A 16,613-nucleotide genomic window follows, 5' to 3' on the forward strand; every position below is an offset into this window, starting at 1 on the left:
ATTAGAGCGGTATTAGCATGCCTGTCCTCCTTGGAAAGACAAAATAGTGTATAGATATTCACACTGTGAACCTTTTCCCAAGAAGCAACATAGGAACTTAACAGGAAAATGGAATAAAACCCTGAAACCCTTTGAAAGAAGCAGCAGGCTGCAGCCTACACTATGAGCCAGCCAAAAAACTAAGTCCCAAGAGTGTAAGATGGGTAGAGATACACACCCCAACTTGGGAACCTGGCAGTGTAGCTCACAGGGGAAGGCATTAACCCTACCCAGCACTGGAACTCATATAGGGGGCAGTGGGAAGAGCATAGCATGCATTTGCAGTCTATGGACCGAAGGAAGCTATTCCTGATTCTACATTACAGGGGACTTTGTGGAAGTTGGCCAACTAACCCAGGCAGTGGTTGCAGGTTGAGAGAAGCTCCCAACTGAAATTCACAATATAATCTCAAATGCAGATGAACTCTCTTGTCAAGAACCAGGGGGCAAGTGGGAAGTATGCTGCGGCCTCAGGCAGAGGAGCTTGGGCACCCTGGCTTTGCAAGTAGACTGGAAAGGGTGTGGCCTGAAAGCCTAGGGTTCCCATCTCTATGTTAAAGGCTTATGACCTGGGGCAGTTTTGATTTTAGCTAGCTGAAATTTAGCTAGCTGCTGCTGGCCAATACCGCAAGTGAGAGACCTGCATTGCCAAGTGCATGGGAGCTAGATGAGGCTTACTGCCACCTGCTACTCCCTACTCCGTGTGTGAACTCTTCTGTGCAGCAGAGGCACCTATGCTTCTACCTAGAACATTACTGCCCGTGGCCAGAGAACCACTCTCCAAACCCCACAGGGGCCACTGCTTGTCCTTCAGGTGGAGTCAGAGCACGGACTTGCCTGACCTAGCTCCCACCTGACTTTGCCCCTCCACCCACTCTGGTAGCTTAACACAAGGGACAGAAACTTGTGGGAACCCTATGGCCCTTCCTATCGCCCAAGATACTAGAGTACGTCCCTTGAGTATCATAAGGCAAGCACAAAGGAAGTGAAATAATGGACTTTGGAGACTCAGAAGGGGGATGGTGTGTGGGGCAAGGGATAAAAAACTACATATTGAGTACAGTGAACACTACTCGGGTAAACAGGTAAACTAAAATCTCGGACTTCACCATTAATACAATTCATCTATGTAATCAAAAACTACTTGTATCCCAAAAGCTATTGAAATAAAAAATTAATAAAAAAAGAAAAAAGTTGAACTCACACTTTCTGATTTGAAATATGTAGTAAGCCTTACTGTAGAGTGAATAAAGCAAGTTTTAGAAAACTATCTGTAGCATTTTTATGAAGCTAAAAAACCAGTAAAACAAAATAACATGTTAGGAATACATATGTATGTGATAAAACCATTTTAAAATAAACAGATCAAGAATGATAAAGAAGAAATCAATAGTTCAGAATTCATTAGTATGGTTACCTCTGGTGAAATACCATATCCATATTGTGATATGAATCCAACAGTATTCACAGTTTTATGCTGCTTAAGTGGATTCATAGGTGTTTTATTGTCCTACTTTAAAACTCATGTTTTTTTACATATATGCTTTTAGTATATACCAAATATTATATAATAAAAAATTCATAGGAATAGTAAATCAAATATATGATAAGTCTTACCTCTGGGAATAAGTTCAAAAGGGGTTTTTATATGTTTTGGTTACATTCAAAAACTGAAGTAAATATAGTTGACTGCTAAGCTTTAATGAAGCAAGATAGTAGATATCTATTACTTTATTATAGTATGTCCTATAACTTCTGTATTAATATTTTATGATTTTTTTTAAAATCCAGATAATTCTTACAGCTGCTGAAGTCATTGGCATAAAGCAAAGAGCACTAGCACTTTGTAGCGTTGTGTTCCATAGTGAAAAATTGTGTATAATCTAAATGATTATCAGAAGGAGAATGCTTTAAAAAAAGTTCACTTCAGACAGTGTACAAACATAACAATTTTAAAAAGCATGCAATTTTGTAAAATGTACAGAATAGAAAGGAGTAATATATTGATAATTATTAACGCTATATATAGTGTGACAATTTTTGCAAAAAATCCACAGTTTATATAAATTTATAGGTACTATATTCATAGAAAAAAACCTGAAAAATTAGACACCAATTGTTAATATAGCAATTGTCTTTGGATCAGTGGTTCTCAAGGGCAGGGCTGCAGTTTTTCTTCTTGGGACATTTGGCAATGTCTGGAGACATTTTTGGTTGTCACAGCTGGAAGATAGAGACTAAATTCAAAATCAGTAAAGATACTTCTTAAAACCTCATGTATGAAAATTTAAAACATTTTAAATAATTTATGAGTCAAAAACATTGCTAATAAACATGTAAATGATGTTTAATTGCACTTGTAATTAGGGGAATTCAAATTAACAAACAGCATACTATTTCAAATACAACATTGACAAAATAAGAGTGGAAACAGCAGATGCTGTTAAATCTCAAAAAGAAAAAAAAGAATGTAGAAAAATAGAAATGCTTATTCACTACTGGTGTGCATAAATTAATGAAGCCAGTTTGGAGAACAATTCAACAATATCTAATAAAATTGACCATATGTCCCCTATGGCTTAGCACTTCCTTTTCTAGGGATATAATGTAGAGAAATTTTCACACATTTTTACAAAGAGACATGTATAATGTTCTGTAATTTAAAAAAAAAGCAGATTGGAGTAGTTATAAAAGCCTGTTAATCAGGGAATGGATAATAAATTACAATACATTCATACAATGGATTACTATTCACAGTTAAAATAAGTGAACTAGTTTTGCAGACAATATTGAGCAATTATGAAATCATAAAATTGAGGTAAAAATAAAAATAATTTGTAGAGTTACTCTTTAAGATTATGCTCTTGAGGTAAAACCTTAAATGCACAAAATAAGAGTACATATTATTAGGGGATACTTGCTTATGTAGTAAATGTCATTAAATTAAGACCAGGAAGAATACTTAGGATAGTAGTTCCTGCTGAGGAATAATTTATAAAAACTTTTAACCGAATATATAGTTTTATTTATTGAAAATATATACATAAATTTTAAGTACATATCAATGAGTAATTGATGATAGTGAGTATATAGGTGTTCTTTGTATTATTCTTTTTTTGTGTTTATATTTGAAACATTTTTATAACTGAAGAGAAAAAAATACAGAAGCTAAAAATCATTATGCCATGTTATACAATGCAAATACTTGACTACTATACGAGATAAGCAGATGATGCTAGACTAAGCTTAAGAATCATTTTTGAAAGAATCTTTCCTGATATTCTTTCTCCATTCTTCTTTCATTGTTCCCAAATTGCTCACTTACAGATTAACCAGTTGCTTTGTGTATTAATATACCCTATACATACTTCTATTAAATTATGTGTTTTACTTATTTCTTTACAGTTGTTCTCACCCTTGAGACCGTAAACTCTTTGGAGTGAGAGACTATATTTCATTTATCTATCACCTATGCATAGTTTAGTGGCTGACAAATAGTAGGCACCAAATACATTATTTGATGAATGAATTACTAAATGATTGAACAAGATTGTAAAGGAGGAAGAAATATGTAAGAGATAATTACCAATACTAAACTTTGCCTACATTTTAGTTTTGATGTGATCGACACTATATATGCTCTTGCCATATCCAATAATAGGACATCCAATCAGTCCCTTTGCGTTAGTTAAGATTAGATTTTGCTATATATAACTGGCGAACTCAAAATAACAGTAGTTTCCTTTAGAAATTTCTTTCACACCAAAAAGAAGCCTGAAAGAAGGTAATCCAGGGCTGCCGTGGAGGTTTCAGAGTGTCGGGGACCATGTTCCAATTATCTTTCTGTTCCACCATCTTTACGGCGGTACCACATGAACCAAAAGAACTGCTCAAATTCCATCAGTTCCTCTTTCTTTCCTTCCTTCCTTTCATCTTTTTTCTTTCTCTTTCTTTCTCCCTTACTAATCCGCATGGACAAGAAGTGCTTACCCCGACTTTTGAAAGGAGACTTCCTAATAGTACTCTATGGCACTTCCCCTTGTATCTCATTGGCTAGTACCTAGTTAGTTACATGGCCGCATGGAGATGTACAAGGGGCTGAGAAATGTCTTTTAGCGGCATGGCAGTGTTTTCAGCCGAAAATTGTGGTTGGTTCGGTTACTAAGGATCAAGGAGAGAATGGACATTGGAATACAATTAACAGTCTCTGAATTTTTAATCACTAATGGATACCAAAAGGAGAAAGAACTTTTCCCTTAAGGGGAAGAGCCTGATGAAAGAGAGAAGTAAGTGGCAGAGAAAGCTTTTTAGTTTACTATTTGTGTAAGCCTGCCCCTAACAAGCCAAAAATTAGAAGATTTTATGTTGAACCTAATTCCTATCAACTTCAGTTCTGCTCTCAAAGACAAGATGTTAACCAAATATAATTCATGTTTTAGAGTGTCACTTGTAAATCTGATATAGTAGGATTCTTTTGCCATTTTACTTGTGCCAAATCATATAAACTAAGAAATAGTTTGATTTTTGGTTCTAGGACAATGTCATAAATTTGGTATTAGCTAAAGTGCTAGTCTTGGGGAAAAAATGAGGTAGTAGTAAAATCAGGAAGCTAATCTTCAATAGGCACTTAATCCATAAATAGCTGACTTCCCTTGGGTGTTTAATCCTGGTCGACTGTTTCTGGTATTGATTATTTTCCCTGGGTTGTAAAGTTTGTAATGAAAAGTTTTATTCTTTGGAGATTTGAAAAATTGCTTTTCATGAGTCCTTTATCTTCCAGGCTCTAAATTATCTTGGTATTCAGCCCACAAAGGAACAACACCAAGCCCTGAGACAGCAAGTACAAGCAGACTCAAAAGGGACAGTGTCTTTTGGAGGTAATATTAGGTTTATTGTGTTGTATTATCACTGAATCATCATTCAAGAGTTATGGTGACACATTTTCATTAAGAGTGTTTGTTCTTTAGAAGGAGAGAATGAAAAGTAAAACTACATCCATTTCAAGTTCCTTAATCAGTACCCGAAGAACTCAGCTGGAATTACTGACCTGGCAGGGTCAGCAGAAAGAAGAATTTCATTAGGACCTTTCAGCTCTAAAATATCATCATTCTGTCATATTCTTTTTATTTTTTATTTATTGCATAAACATTGCTTTAGTAATAACAAAAGAAACAGTACAAAATATGGAAGTTCTAATTTCACTACTGTGAGATTAATTCGAATCCTTTTTCAGCTAATATAATATAGTAAATATTTTTATGATGCTACCTAATTAGAGTCATCCCTTGATATGGGAGGGGAATTGTTTCCAGGACCCCTGCATATACCCAAATCCAGCCATACTCAATCTCATAGACAGCCTTGCAGAACCCACATATAGTAAAAATTTACCCTCCACATATGTGGCTTTTCCAACCCGCAAATACTGTATTTTTTATGCATTTGGTTGAAAAAACTTGATGTATAAGTGAACCTGTGTAGTTCAAGCCTATGTTGTTCAGGGGTCAACTCTATTCTTATTAAAGATACCATAATGTACCACTTAGTTGTTGTACTATAATATTAAGCCTTTCTACTATTGTGAATTTTGATGGTTTCTCAGTAGCTGATATTACAAATCTGTATTTATCAACATTATGAATGTAGCTGTTTTTCTTTCTTAAGCCAAATCCTCACAAATGATTTGGACTTTTGATACATATTGGTAAATTGTTTTTCAGAGATATTTTGCACATATATTCGTTCTACCACTAGTAATGTTTGAATATAACACTTTTTGTCTTCTTGTAACTATTAAGTAATTTTTTCTTGTATAATAGATGTAACGTTGTATTATTTATAAAGCATCTGTATTGCTTAAAAAAAATTGACCTTTTGGTTTTTAAGTGATGAAAAAAAGATATTTTTCATCCCATCTCCACTTGAAAATCATCCCAAAATAATAATGAAAACAAGAAACAGAAAAACACATACAAGTAAAATCACAATATCTAAGGACAGAAAAATGGGTGAGGAAAGTAAACAAATTTGTGAGCAGAGGCAGGTAAAGCCCAAGTGTGTGAAGATAGAGGAAAATCACAATGAGGAACAAGTTGATTTGACCCTAAAATGATTTAAGAATTGAAGACATCAAGTACTTCTGGAGACTGAGTTTTTAGGCAGGATATTAAAACAGGATTGTTGGAAATCTTTATAAGGAGAATTATGCAAGCTCTTCTCTGCTCTTTCTCAAGTAGTCCGGCATCTACCACTGTACACCTCCAGGAGAAAAGAAGTATATTCCTTTGAGAAATTAAACCAGAGATCGTGGACCTATAGTTGCTAGCAGCAAGGGAGTTTGTGGAGTATATAGTGAGTCATCACTCGTAATATGCACCCAGATTGCTCAGGGAACTTTGCTGCCATGTTATTACTATAGGCAGAAGACTATGGTATTCTCTCTGAAGAAGCTGAACAAAAATGTCAGCTGGCCACCAGATTGTCCTGTAGTGAAAGCTGCCAGTTGACAAAGCAAGTTACACACACAAAATTTCCAACCAACTTTTTTAGTGCCAGATTCTTAAATATGAACTCATAGTCAAGAGTCACCAGAGATTTGGAGAAATCCTCCAACATAAAATATAGAACCCAAAACTATCAGACAAACAGAAAAAAGGAACTCAGAAAAAAAGAAATAAAGAAGCACAGAAGAGAATTTCAGGTAGGAGGTCAGGTGCAGTGACTCACACCTGTAATCCCAGCACTTTAGGAGGCCAAGGTGGGTGGGTCACCTGAGGTGAGGAGTTCAAGACCAGCCTGGCCAATATGGTGAAACCCCGTCTCTATTAAAAATACAAAAATCAGCTGGGCATGGTGGTGCACGCCTGTAATCCCAGCTACTCAGGAGGCTGAGGCAAGAGAATCGCTTGAACCTGGGCAGTGGAGGTTGCAGTGAGCCAAGATCGTGCCACTGCACTCCAGCCTGGGTGACAGAATGAGACTTCATCTCAATAAATAAATAAATAAATAAATAAATAAATAAATAAATTCAGGTAAACTCTCATAACATCTTTAAAGAGAAAAGTGAAGGTAATGCAACCATGAAATAAAGTAGGATATTGTAAAACAGGAACAATCAGAGAATATTTAAAAGAATCCTTGGAAATTAAAAATACAGTAGCCAAAGTGGAAAATAGTTGAGGATACATAGATGAGTAAGTTACTCTCCATGTCAGAAGAAGCCTATGAACTGTTCTTTTTCCTCTTTGCCACGTGGCCTTGGACAGTTGAAGGCATTTAACCTGTCTCAGCCTCAATTTTTTTCATCTGTAAAATGGACAGGATAAGAGGACCTACCTCAGAAGACTGTTGGGAGGATGAAATTGCTAAGCACCGTGCCTGCCATACAGCAGCGGTTACATAAACATTAGCTGCTGCTATTAATAATTGCTATCAAACCTCAGGTTCTTCCAGCTAGAAAAGCCATAAATCATAATATTGTCAAATGTTTCAGAAAAAGTTCTACTCGTAATACAAGGGTTGAAAAACTATAGGTCCACGATATATATTTGCTTTATTATTATCTTAGCTGAATTATTAATTTTAGCAAAGTTAGCTGAAGTAAGTTCAGACCAATTTGTCTCTTCTTATTTGAACTTACATTTACCTATCACTCCAGTCAATACTATTTTAAGATAATTTATGTGGGTTAAATTTGAAACATTAGCAACTTCATATAGAATAAAGTAAGATTTAGAAGGGGTTAAATGCTATGTTCTTACTTAAATGTGTTCCATTTTAGATTTTGTCCAGGTTGCCAGAAACTTGTTTTGCTTGCAGTTGGATGAAGTAAATGTTGGTGCACATGAAATTTCCAATATATTAGATTCACAGGTAGAGTATGCCCTATAGAATTGCTTTGACATGTATAAGTCACAAGTCTTGAATGTTATATGTCATATGTGTAGGCTTTTTTCACTTAAAAATAGAAATAATACATGTTTCTTGCATAAATATATAAATACAAATCAATTTAAAATCAAAAGTAGAAGTTCATCCTGATATTCATTCTCCTCTCTCACTAGCCTCTTGTGCTACTATCACACCTAAGTTTACCAGTATTGACAATTTGATATGTGGAGGATATGTGCTATAACTAGCTAGCTAGACAAACTGACAGATACCATGTGTGCATGTGTCCATTCTAATCTGTTTTATCTCTCTATAATATACACACAGAAAAGCACCTATATAATGTATATATACTATGAAATTTTATAGCCTAAACCATCCTTATTTAATTAGCATCCAGATCAAGAAACATAATATTAAATAAATACATTACCAGATGCTCTCCTGCCCCCAGGTTCCTTTTTGATTGCTAGTAACACCCCTGTACCCCCACAAAAAATTGGGTAACTACTCTTTCACCTTCTAACAATGTAGATTGGTTTTGCCTCTTTTTGTGCTTTATGTAAAATGGGATTGTGAAGTCTATTAGCTTCAATCATGTGTTCTATAGAAGTTTGACATTTATATTATTGAATATTTTAGTCCTTTTCATTGTGGATTTTTGGTAGTTTTATCCTCTTAAGGACCTCCTTCTTAATTTATGTTCTATATAATTTGTATATTTAATTAAAAAATTCATTCATTATGCATGGCAAACCACCTGTTTTTGTTCCACCGTCATTTATTTAAAAACCCATCTTCATTTTTGCCATTGATTTGAAATACAAACTTTATCATATACTAAATTTCTATCTAGATACACAGATCTGTTTTTCTATCTAGCATTTGAATGTTTCTTACCTTAAAATCGACTTAGTCTCATGATATAGTTATAACAACTTTTCATTGGTTGATTTTTTTTTTGGTTTCCAGTGATTAAAATAATTGGATATATAAATATATTTTTTTAAAAGAAACCTGTTATTATACAATTCTTTTAAATGTTACCAGTAGAATATAAATACTACAATATTTTATACCCGTAACCATCTATTTCAAAGAAAATTCATGCATTATCCTTTTATGCTCAAAACTTCATCTTTTCTTTTTCCCTGTTAGCTCTTATTTCTTCTGTTCCATATAGACCTGGAATCTTATCCTGATAACACATAATTGTATGCTTGCGAAATGATCACCCTATCATTTTGCTGCAAAAAAAACTTTAAATGAATTAAAATGATTTGTTTTATTTTCCTATGTTTATAAGGCTTTACAAATTAAAATTTTCTTCCTATTGAATTATAATTATACTTATTATTGGTACATAATTAATAAAATTAGAAATCTGACGTAACTTTTGATCAATCATTTTTATGAACATATTAAAAATATAAATCTGTATTTCAATGGGATGAAAGAATTCTTTTCATGCCAGCTCTGTCCCTTATGAAATTACCATATTTACCTGGGAATTTCTGGACTCTTTATTCTGGTGGCTTCTTGGCTTCATAAGTCTTGATATCTGATAAGATGTTCTCGTATCTTATTTGTATTTATCTTATTTACTTTTAATTGACAAATAATAATTTTATATATTGTGTACAATATGACTTAGAATGTGTATACATTGTGGAATGGCTCAATTGAGCTAATTAACATATGCTTTACCTCAAATAATTTATCTTTTTTTATAGTGAGAACACTTAAAATCTACTCTCTTAGCAATTTTCAAAATGCAATACATCGTTATTAACTGTAGTCGCCATGTTGTACAATATATCTCTTGAACTTTTTTCTGCTGTCTTATGGAAATGTTATGTCCTTTGACATCACTTCAGACTGCCCCCCAGACCTCCTGCCATTCTTTTAAAATATTGCTTTGGCTAATCTTCAGTCTTATCTTGTCCATCTGAGTTCCATGAAAAATTTTGCTCTGTTGAATTTATAGATTATCTTGGGAAGAATCAACGTCTTTATAAATTTAAGTTTCTGTGAACATGTTATGGCTTCTCATGTGTTTATATCTTCTTTGATGTCAATATATTTTATATATTTTTAATTAATTATATTTTAATAATCTAGTCACCTTACGCTTTTTGTTGCCGTTAAAATTAATGGTATCTTTTAAAAATTTGTTTCATTTTAAATTTATTTGGTTTTACATAAAATTAATTTTTATATGTTTACCTTATATCTTACAACCTTGTTATACCCATTTGCTTTTTATTTTCCAGAAAGTCTTCAACATTTTTTGTTCTAATGACACCCTTTCTGAGTTGCTAATAGTCTTAACTTATATATTTCTTTATTTTTGTTTCTGTTTTCAGATATACTTTTAAATAAATGATATGGTCAGTCAAGTTCTTTGAATGCTGCTAGAAACCCTAAATTCAAGCAGGAGAATAGATATGTTACATATTTTTAATAACTTTTTCTTTTAGTTCAAGTTTAAAAACAAAAATTGCACCTTTATTTCATGGTTACATTTAGAGCTCTACTGTTTTCAAGTGATATGCTTTACTGACAGGAAGTTTGAATAGTGTTTATTATTAATTACATGATTTCAAATTCCAGAAACACAGAGTATATAAATATATAATTAATTTATTGAACAAATAAGTCTGACCACTCATTTAAAAAATGATGCATGTCACTTTTTTTAATGTTTCAAATCACTGTGTTCTCTTTTGTAAGCAATCTCTTTTACTGCTAAGCATGTTGCCCATTGCAGTCACCCACAGATCTGGTTGTTCTGTAACCCTCAGGAGAGTACCCAGTTCTCCCAGAATGAAGCACTGATTTATCAGAACTAATTTTGTTGCATTTATTCAAAGAGAACTAAAGCTGTATTCAAGGCACACAGTTTTCATTCCGCTGATTCAGGTGTTGTGTATTAATCTACCTAATGTTGATGTCAGGGAGCATTGTTTTTTACTGCCAAACAGTTCTCAGAGCTGCCATACTCATTTTTGATGAGGAAGGCAAAGATGGTTGGGTAGTTTACAACAAGCCAATGAAATGGGCAATTCAGAGTATTTTGTATGAGCAAGCAAATCTTTTTTAGCAGCTGCAAATGGATGGTCATGCTCCAGGTTAGCAATTTATTTCCTCCTTACCAATATAATTTTAGGGCAGATAAGAATGTGTTTATAGTTTGGAAGTTGTTGGGATTAAAAAAAAAATATGTTCAACCTGTGAGACTTTGACAGCAAAAGCAAAGCGCTAATGGCAATTGTGCAAGAGTCACTAATTCCAGACATGTCAATAATTCTGACATGTCAATGATTTCCAATTTGTGGCTTCAGATCAAAATGTCGTGCAATAGAATTATATTAATTTTTTATTATATTTTTTCACTTGAGTCCAGAATAAGAAAACATATTTTACACCATACTCACATATATAACTGAAACAAAAGCCTGTCAAAGCATTAGTTACCTTTTCTATGTACATTGCATTCTTATTTAATATTCACTTGTATTTCATTAAAACTTTGGTTTCACGATTCGCTAATGGGTGATGTAACAGTCTGAAGAAACATTATAAAAATCACAGTTTTAGTCATGTGGCTCACCAAAAGCAAATAAAAAATAACTGATTGTTTTGCAGTGTAATTCCCTACTTTTTTGAGTTCAAAAGCAGTTTAGTCCCCATCTGAAGTATGCCAATCAGTCTGTAGTTACAGATGCTGACTGTCTGTGAGGGTGGGAAATTCCACTATGGTTACCCCCTCAACCATCTCAGTTTCACAAACAACAGGCCTGGGTCATTCTGTTAGGCATGTATGTCTTTTACTCATGTTTTCTTTTTTTGGCTGATAATGATGGCTTGTCTTTCTTAATTTATTTTTTTAAATATTATTACTGAAATCTAATATATACAGAATAAAGTACAAAAAGTGTACAATTTGATGAATTTTTATTATGTGTCTCACATGGAATCACCACTCAAAAGGCTCCCTCAGGCCACCTTCCCAGTCAGCCGCCACTCCCACCTTTACGTTGGAACCAGTATTTTGACTTATAACAACATAGATTATTTTTGCCCCTTATTGAATTTCATAATAAATAGAATTATAGAATATGTACTCTTTTGTAACTTGCTGCTTTTCCTCATTATTTTGTCTGACTCATAAGATCTCTTGAGATGCTATCTTTTAAGTAGGAATTGCTGAGTCAGTATAAAGTCAGTCCTACTTTTGTTTGTTTGACAACTTTTGGGTTTGGAAGAATATGACATTTAGAACCAAAAATATAATTATCTTACTGTGAGTCTAATCATCATTGCTACATTAGAAAATTCACACAGTGCTACACCTGCTGCTGGCACAAGGTTATATGCAGAAAGGGCAAGGCTGGAGCCCACATTTAGCACTACTCTAAACCTAGCAATAGCAGAATATAGTCCATCATAGTATGATTTTACCAGACTAATCAAGTACTGTATCATTAATGGATTATCTTAAAATTATAGAGAGAACACTAAATTCCCTAAAATAGATTTTTCACAGTTTGGGCTCTTGTTAAGTCAATTTAGTGGGCTGCGACTACCATTTTAAACAAGTGAAATAGAACAAAATGGAAAATACCAAAGGGAACTGTATATGATAAAACTGAGTAATGTTTCACTTATACTGGATCATAGTATGTATCATATTTCTCACCACGTATAGCAGTAAATACTTTAGAGCCACTTCCCTAATGAAAACACGAAATATATATTGAACAACTGCAGTGTGCATGTTTTGTTATGTGCACATGTTATTAAGATAGGTAAAACTTGGCCTACATATTTTAAGGAAAAGTCATGTGCCCAAATAATTATAGTAAGAAAAGCTACATAGTGTGGCAAGGCCATAAGAGTAATAAAGCTTAGAACATTCAGAAAAGATTCATAACAGTTGGCATTTGAGTAAATTTTGAGGGATAAATAGGATTTTATGTGCTCAAGAGGTGAGTAGGGAGTGATAAAAGTATTAGCATAAACAAAAAAATTAGAACGTAATGCACACAGAGAGTAGTCTACTTAAAAAAAAAAGATAATTGGGTTCATTCAGATGACAGAGTTATGCCTCAAAGGGTAAATGTTAAGTTTAGAAGTCTGTACTTTACTCAGTAGTCAGTGAGGAGCCATTAAGGAAAACAGTTAAATGACAAAAGTGATATTTTAGAAAGAGGAATCATATGTGTTGGTTATCTAGGAAGGGAGTGAAAGTGGTGGTAGGTAGTCTAGATAGAGGACTATAGAAATAATCCAAATAAAGATAGTAAAGAACTAAAGTATAGTGAAGGTGGGGAAAATAGAAAGGAAAGAAGTTATAGATCTAGATTACTTACCAAAAACAACAACTACAACAAGTATGTCATCAGTAGGACTTGCTGACCCTTTGGACATGAGAACTAAGGAAGAAGAATGAATAAAAAAAAAAAAAACAACTCCAAAGTTTTGTCTAGGATAACTAAGAATATGATGGTACAGGTAGCATTTATAGAAATAGGGAAATAAGGAGAAAGCCTTTTTCAAAGTAGAGACCATGACAGATTGTGTTTTAGAGAGATTTAAGAAGCTGGCAAGTACAAATAACCAAAGGCCACTGGAAATTAGGAACTAGACACTGGGAAGGAATTTGGGAATATTTTGGAGAGTGATAGTTGAGGCATGATAGTGAATGTGCTCACTCAAACTTGTAGGGAAAAAAGAGAAAAGGGACAAACTTTGGGGAACCTCCCAAACCCCCTTTCTCCATTTAAGGAGTAGACATGAAAGTAACTCATTGGGAATAGCCTAAATGTGCAGAAGGGTAGGTGAGATATTAGGATATCACAATCTAAAGAAGATAAAATTTCAAGGAAAAAAAGCCTTCAACAATGTTATATATAACAAAGAAGAAAGTTGGTGGGGGCAATTTTCTTTGTCAAGTAGCAGTTTTATTGGTGAAATTGAAAGTAATCATTTTAGAAATATGGGAGTGAGAGGAAAGATGTATAAGCCAGATAATAAGAAGTGAAAGGAATGAGCAGGGAAATGGAAGGAGAAAAGAAGATACCCAGAAATTTTTAGGTGAATAGGATGGTAAAGTCACACACAATTTTATAAGGAAAGAAGGTAATTGAATAGGTCTCTAATGGAAGGCCTTATCAATAAAATTAGACTGACAATGAAGTTAACTGTTTTGTAACTGTTTCTGTTTAAAATGAATTGAGATTAGGGAATATGGCCAATGGAATAGTAGTTATCCAGAACTGATACAAGTCAAGTAACTTAAAATATGTTGGAGCAGCAACAGTGAAGGGAGAGGTGAAGTCAGACCTAATCAGCACAGTCCAATGACCTATAGTATGTATTTCCTGACATCTCCAGAAGGAGACTCTAGAAAGCAGAGTAGAAATGATTTACAATGTTATTTACCAGCTGTTGCAAAGTTCGGGGGATCCAAGGATCACAAATGATATTGCGAGAACCAGACAGGAAACAGATGTGGAAGGTTAAGGAATATAAATTTCAGTAGTTACTGATAGATTTTGAGAACACGCATCTGTCTGGAATTGTTGCTGTTAAATAACAACAATTCATTTGCCGCTTCCTTAGCTGAAGTATATTTGAATGGAACTATACAAAAAAGTCATTGAGCACAAAGGGGCTTTTCAAAGAATTCACAAGGAACATCCACAGCCAATTCTCTGGCTGCAAGTTTTTGCTGCACAGTCCAAAATAGCAGTGGGATTATAAAACGTTTTTTTTAAGTCATGGTTCTATGACTATTTTGCCTCTCAAAATAGTACCATAGATTCTTTTACGCATGCTTTACCTACATGGTGTTAAGTTCAAAAGTTTATTATCACATCCCTAAAATCCCAATCCTAGTTTCTCTTAATAAATTATTTTAGCTCTGGTATCTAAAATTTTATTTAAACTTTTTTTTTTTTTTTTTTTTTGAGACATGGTCTCACCCTGCCATCAGGCTGGAGTGCAGTGGTGCAATCTCGGCTCACTGCAGCCTTGACCTCCCCACCCATCTCAGTTTCCTGAATAGCTGGAACTACAGGAATACCCCGCCATGTCTGGCTAATTTTGTTTATTTTTTGTAGAGACATGGTCTCATTATGTTGCCCAGGCTGATCTCAACCTCCTGGACTCAAGCAATCCTCCAGCCTCGGCCTCCCAATGTGCTGGCATTACAGACCTGGGTCACTGCACCTGGCCTTATTTAAACTTCTGAATCCTGCTTATTTCACTTCTTAGGATGAGAAGATAGAGTAGGCCATATGAATGTTGAGTAGCAACATTGAGTTTCCCAGATTGTGTTTTGTTTACTTTAGTTCCATGAGCTAGTTCAAAAATCAATAAATGAAGGCAGCAGGGTAAGGAGGTTAGGGGTTTGTAGTATGGTGAAATTACTGAGGAAACATCACAAGGTATTATACTTTTTTTTTGGCAGTTCAAATGTTCTTTAGCATATTAAGGCTGTTGGAAGCCATACAGGAAATAAGGTTAATTTTTTCTAAATCATATACCACTACCACCATCACTACCACTCAATTTTGCTTTTACACAAAGCCTGTTAATATCCTTTGGAACACACTCTGGGAAATATTATTACATTTTAAAATGTGTTCAAAATTAACAATATAGAAATGAATTCTTATGAGTGTTTGTGTTGAGTACTTCTGAGAGAGCAGAGTAACAGAGACATAAAGAATGTAGATCATGTAAATTATGGGCAATGTCCATAGATACCCAAAAGCTAATGTGACAGACCAAAAAGAACCAGTGATCTTCAGGGAAATAAGTTCTCCCCAAATATGAAGAATAATTCCTACTTCTGTTATTCTGGAGTTTGGAAAGCAAATATGAGTTTATTATATCCATTCCACCATGTTTTTTGTTGAATCTTTAATAAAAATCAGAGACTATGATTTGTGGGACTCTTGGAATGGCCATTTGTTAGCTGTGAAACCTTAGGCAAGTTATTAACATTTCTGAGCTTGTTTCTTCATCTGTAAAATGGAGACAAGGTGATTGATATTGAATATATACAGTCTTTAGCAATGCATCTGCACATATAAGTTTCCAATAAGTGATTGATATTATTAATTGTTTTTATTATTTTTTTTCTACTCCACATTTGCCTTACCTATCTAAAGGGCCCTGCTTTAAGCCCATGCTTACATAACAACCACTTTCTCCACTTAGTCCTTTAAATTATATTTTCTTTAGTTGTTATAGCTTCCACGTAGGAGATGGCTGTAGTTAAACTTGGATTTTTATGTCTGATTAGACTATCATTGTTTTTACATTGTAATTGACAGTCAGAGACATCATGCTAGATGTACGAGATATGGTCATCTCTGCATTTTTTGTTATTGTTATTCACTTGTGCATAAATTATTAATATTATCTTCAATCTACAATTTCTGTGCAGGAATCTTTTTAAGCCGCTTGTCTGTTGCATTACATTTCATTTAGTTAAAACCAGATACATAATCGATAAATATACTTTACTAGGCTCGTGTAAACCATCTGATTTATAATGTACAGCATTTTGTTAGCCTTAGATACCATGCTATTAGAATGAATGTCTTTAGGGAATAGTTTATGTTGGTAATTCCTGAAGTCTTTTTGACATTATAAACACAGTCTTCGAA

General features: G+C 33.9%; 1 protein-coding gene across 4 annotated transcripts in view; it reads left to right on the forward strand.

Annotated features, from left to right (window-relative positions):
* The window catches only part of STXBP4 (syntaxin binding protein 4), a 196,155-nt gene that overhangs the window by 58,021 nt on the left and 121,521 nt on the right, over positions 1 to 16,613 (forward strand). For all 4 annotated transcript variants that reach the window (XR_008621663.2, XR_008621664.2, XM_003817418.6 and 1 more), the window contains exons 9-10: positions 4,820 to 4,916; positions 7,820 to 7,911. Coding sequence is in view for 2 of the 4 variants with exons in the window: in XM_003817418.6 (XP_003817466.2) it covers positions 4,820 to 4,916; positions 7,820 to 7,911 (189 nt within the window). In the remaining 2 variants the exon portion in view is untranslated. The remainder of the gene's footprint in view (positions 1 to 4,819; positions 4,917 to 7,819; positions 7,912 to 16,613) is intronic.

This window comes from Pan paniscus, chromosome 19 (assembly GCF_029289425.2).
Source record: "Pan paniscus chromosome 19, NHGRI_mPanPan1-v2.0_pri, whole genome shotgun sequence".
NCBI classification, from domain to species: domain Eukaryota; kingdom Metazoa; phylum Chordata; class Mammalia; order Primates; family Hominidae; genus Pan; species Pan paniscus.